The sequence below is a fragment of the Coturnix japonica genome, chromosome 14, assembly GCF_001577835.2.
Source record: "Coturnix japonica isolate 7356 chromosome 14, Coturnix japonica 2.1, whole genome shotgun sequence".
NCBI lineage: Eukaryota > Metazoa > Chordata > Aves > Galliformes > Phasianidae > Coturnix > Coturnix japonica.
Window position 1 is genome coordinate 12,819,944 of NC_029529.1, and position 3,924 is coordinate 12,823,867.

Sequence of the window (3,924 nt, forward strand, 5' to 3'; positions counted from 1 at the left end):
TCCACTCTTCGGGCCCCCCTATGTGTCACAGACCCCCTGTGGGTTTGAGTCTCTCTATGGGTCTCACAATGGGTCAGATCCTGCTATGGGTCCCACTATGGATCTGGATCTCCCTATAAGTCCCCCCCATAGGTCTCACTATGGGTCAGGGCTGTGCTGTGGGTCCCGCTATGGGTCAGGCTGTGCTATGGGTCAGACCCTGCTACGGACCCCACTTATTCATCAGACCCCACACTGGGCCACTACTGGTCTCCATATGGGTCAGACCCCACTGTGGGTCCCACAGAGCCCTGTATGGGTCCCACAGTAGGTCAGGGTTCTGCTGAGGGTTCCGTTATGGGTCAGAGCCCCCTGTGAATCTGCCTATGGGTCCTGCTATGGGTCTGGGTCATGCTACGGGTTGCACCCCCCTATGGGTCCATGGTGCCGTCCGTTGGGTGCCCCCCTCTCCCCACCCCACGTGTGGGGTTATTTGGGGCTCTGTGGGGCTATTTTGGGCCACTGCAGCCATGGACACTTGGAGGGCAGCCCCACAGCGCGGAGCGGCCTCAGCCCCTGTGACCCACGGAGCCGGGGGGGGAGGTAAGTGGGGGAACGGGAGAGTTTGGGGCCCTGCGGGGATCAATGGGGCAACTTTGGGGGTGATTCCAGGGGCTGATTGGGGGAAAGGGGGTGAAACTGGGGGATTTGGGGGCGGTTTGGGGCACAACAGGGGGCAGCGTGTGGTCGGTGCTGGGGGGGACTGGGGGCAGTTTGGGGTCAATGTGGGTCCAGTTTGGGCTGATTTGGGGACACTTTGGGGGAGGAGCAGCAGCCATTTGAGGTGCAGCTTTTGGGGTCAGTTTTAAGAACAACTTGGGGACAATTTGGGTCAGTTGGGGGCAGTGGGAGGAACAGATTTTGGGGTGTTTTGGGGATGAGCTGGGTTGAATTTGGGGCAAATTTGGGACAAACTGGGGTCGGATTTGAGGCATTTTGGGGTCACATTTATGGGCAGTTGGGGAGAGTGGAGGCCCCCCCCCCAAAAAAGGCGATTTTAAGGCACTTTGGGGTGATTTGGGGCTGGGGACATTTCAGGCTGATTCGGGATGTGAGAGTTTGGTCCTTTGTGGGTCCTGGGGGCGATTTGGGGCCACAATGGGGTGAGCTGGGGGCGGCTGGGTCTGTCTGCGGGTGATTGAGTGGGAGATGATTTGGGGCTGAATTTGGGTGAAGAGCAGGAACAGTTTGGGGACAAATGTGGGGCTGTTCTGTGGGGCAACTTGGGTTATTTGGGTCAAATTTGGGACAATTTGGGCGTCACATTTTGGGGCGGTTTGGGGGATGGTTTGGGGTCCGTTTCTGTGGGGCTGGGGCTCCATACTCCGTTCTGTGGGGCAGGGCGCACGTGGCGCTTGCTGTCGCTGCTGGGGGCGCTGCCGGCCGTGGCCGTCTGCATGGCCAACGTGGCGCTGCAGGAACGTCACCACCCCACAACGCGACCCACATTCGTGCCCTACCACCACCTCCGCATCCGCACCAAGGTGGGTGCCGGGCTGGGACGATGGGGCTGTGGGTGCTGTGGGGTGGGCGTGGGGCAGGACTGCGGCAGGGGTACAGCGTGGGCTGAGGGCAGGACTGTGATAGATGGGATCTGTGGGGCAGGGAAAGCCCAGTGTTGGGGCTGCTGGGCCCTATGGAGTGAATACGGGGTGAAGGCCTGAAGTTGAAACCTGCGGGGCAGATGTGGGGCGCTGAAGACCTAAAGTTGGGGTAAGTGGGATCTATGGGGCAGATATAGAGCCCTATGGGGTGGAGAAGGCCCAGTTTCATGGCAGGTGGTTTCTGTGGGGTGGAGCAGTTGGGATCTGTGGGGCAGATGTGGACAGGGAAGACCTGATGCCGTGGAAGGTGGGCTCTCTGGGGCAGACGTGGGGCCAAAAAGGCGTAAAGTTGGGGTAGGTGGGACAGAGAAGGCCTGAAGTTGTAAGATCTATGGGGCAGATGGGATCTATGGGTCACTGTGGGACGGCCGCATGCTATGGGGCAGCCCCCTAACCCCATTGCTATCCACAGCAATTCCCGTGGGGCGACGGGACCCACACGCTGTTCCACAACCCCCGCACCAACGCGCTGCCCTCCGGCTATGAGCAGTAGGGCCTGACCCCACGGCAATAAATGCCCCTGGACACCCCACTGCATCCTGTGACCCACGGCGGGTGAGCCACGCACAGCTGGACCCATAGCGGAGACCCTGTGGAGCCTCAGCCCCACTGCAAACACCCAGACCCATGGGGAGCCCCAGTCCCATAAGAGTCCCTGGACCTATAGTAGAACCACATAGCAGACCCATAGGGAAACTCCAGACGGGCAGGGGAGTCCCAGCTCCATAGAGGAATCTGGCCCCATAAGAGAACCCAGAACCATAGTGGACCCCCACGCACCCTCAGACCCATAGAAGTACCCGGTCCCATAGCAGAACCCAGCACCGTAACTTGTCCTCAGACTCACAGTGAGTCCCCAGGTCCACAGAGGAATCCAGACCCACAGGGGAACCCCAAAGACCCACAGGGGAACCCCAAACCCTCTGACCCACAGTGCACGCGAGCTACACGTGCTTGAACCCAAAGCGGAGCCAGCGCAGAGCTCCAGCCCCACAGGGAAACCTGGAGGACATCGGACCTACGGAGAGTCCGAGACCCACAGCGGAAACTCCCTGACCCACAGCGGGACCCATAGAAGGGCCCTGACACACAGCGAGACGGAGCGCAGCGGGTTCCCGAGGGGGGGCGGGACGTGCCGCGCTGCCGGTTGTTTATGGGGGTCCGTGAGGGGCGGGACGCGCGAGTCCTTCCGGTGCGTGGGTCGTGGGGGGCGGGGCCTGGGGCCGTTGGGGCGAAACGGGGCGTGAAAAGCGGAACCGCGTGATCCGAAAGGGGGGAACCGAGAACGGGGCGGAGCAACGGGACGGCGGGGAGCGGCCAGAGGGACGGCGGAGCGCGGGGCGGGGCGGGGCGGGGCCGGGCTGTGCGGGGCGCCCTGTCCCGCTCCGCTCCGTGTCCCGCTCCGTCCCGCTCCACGTTACCGTGTGCACCGTGTTCACGGCGCGGCTGCGGGGCTGGATCCGCGGGCTGAGCACGGAGCGGGGCTGCGGGACGCGTCCTAAACCTGGCGCATGCGCACTGCCGACCCAAAACTGGCGCGAATCTCGTAACATCGCCCAACAGCGCCATGTTGTCACCCCCCAAAACAACTGGATTTGGCCCCAAAATGGCGCCGCGTTCCCTTATAGCCGCACTGCGGGGCTCTATGGGGCTCAGTGGGGCTCTATGGGGCGCCGGGTCCCTCTGGCTCCTCCCCCATCTCCTCGTGACTCCCGTTGTAAATAAGCGGCGGGTTCCGGTTCCAACCGGGACCCCCCGAACCCCCCGCAGCCCCATGGCGGAAACACCGGAAACGGACAGCCGGAAACCGAGCTGCACCCCCACAGCCGGAACCGGAAATAAGAAGGCGGTCTAACTGATAACCCACAATCCCCTCCTCCGGAAACGACGCCATTGCTCTCGAACAAAATGGCGCCCACCAAATGAGGCGTTATATCCCGCAATGCACCTTGCCGGAAGTGACGCGATTGCGCATGATCAAAATGGCGACCGCTACATGCCCCGTTATATCCCACAATGCACCACACCGGAAGTGACGCTACTGCGCATGACCAAAATGGCGACCGCCAATTGCCACGTTATGCCGCGTTATATCCCACAATGCACCATACCGGAAGTGACGCTACTGCGCATGACCAAAATGGCGACCTCCAATTGCCCCGTTATGCCGCGTTATATCCCACAATGCACCATACCGGAAGTGACGCTACTGCGCATGATCAAAATGGCGACCCCCAATTGCCACGTTATGCCGCGTTATATCCCACAATGCACCATACCG

At 61.5% G+C, this 3,924-nt stretch overlaps 2 protein-coding genes across 2 annotated transcripts in view; both read left to right on the forward strand.

The window, feature by feature from the left end:
* LOC107321029 (integrin alpha-D-like) overlaps window positions 1-357 on the forward strand; it is an 18,918-nt gene extending 18,561 nt beyond the window's left edge. The window contains exon 30 of the mRNA XM_032447695.1: window positions 346-357. Within this exon, the coding sequence (XP_032303586.1) occupies window positions 346-357 (12 nt within the window). The remainder of the gene's footprint in view (window positions 1-345) is intronic.
* Window positions 9-2,175, forward strand: LOC107321031 (cytochrome c oxidase subunit 6A2, mitochondrial-like). Its single transcript, XM_015877521.2, has 3 exons — window positions 9-582; window positions 1,381-1,523; window positions 2,056-2,175. Exons 1-3 carry the CDS (start codon window positions 366-368, stop codon window positions 2,134-2,136), a joined length of 441 nt encoding a protein of 146 aa, XP_015733007.1. The 5' UTR covers window positions 9-365; the 3' UTR covers window positions 2,137-2,175.
* Window positions 2,176-3,924: the final 1,749 nt, after the last annotated feature.

What these genes read in the sequence shown, in the direction of transcription:
- LOC107321031 (XM_015877521.2), top strand. Translation starts at nt 366, where the DNA reads ATGGGTCCTGCTATGGGTCTGGGTCATGCTACGGGTTGCACCCCCCTA. An exon ending in CCACGGAGCCGGGGGGGGAG is followed by an intron (nt 583 to 1,380) that starts GTAAGTGGGGGA and finishes TCTGTGGGGCAG; the next exon opens with GGCGCACGTGGCGCTTGCTG. An exon ending in ACCTCCGCATCCGCACCAAG is followed by an intron (nt 1,524 to 2,055) that starts GTGGGTGCCGGG and finishes TGCTATCCACAG; the next exon opens with CAATTCCCGTGGGGCGACGG.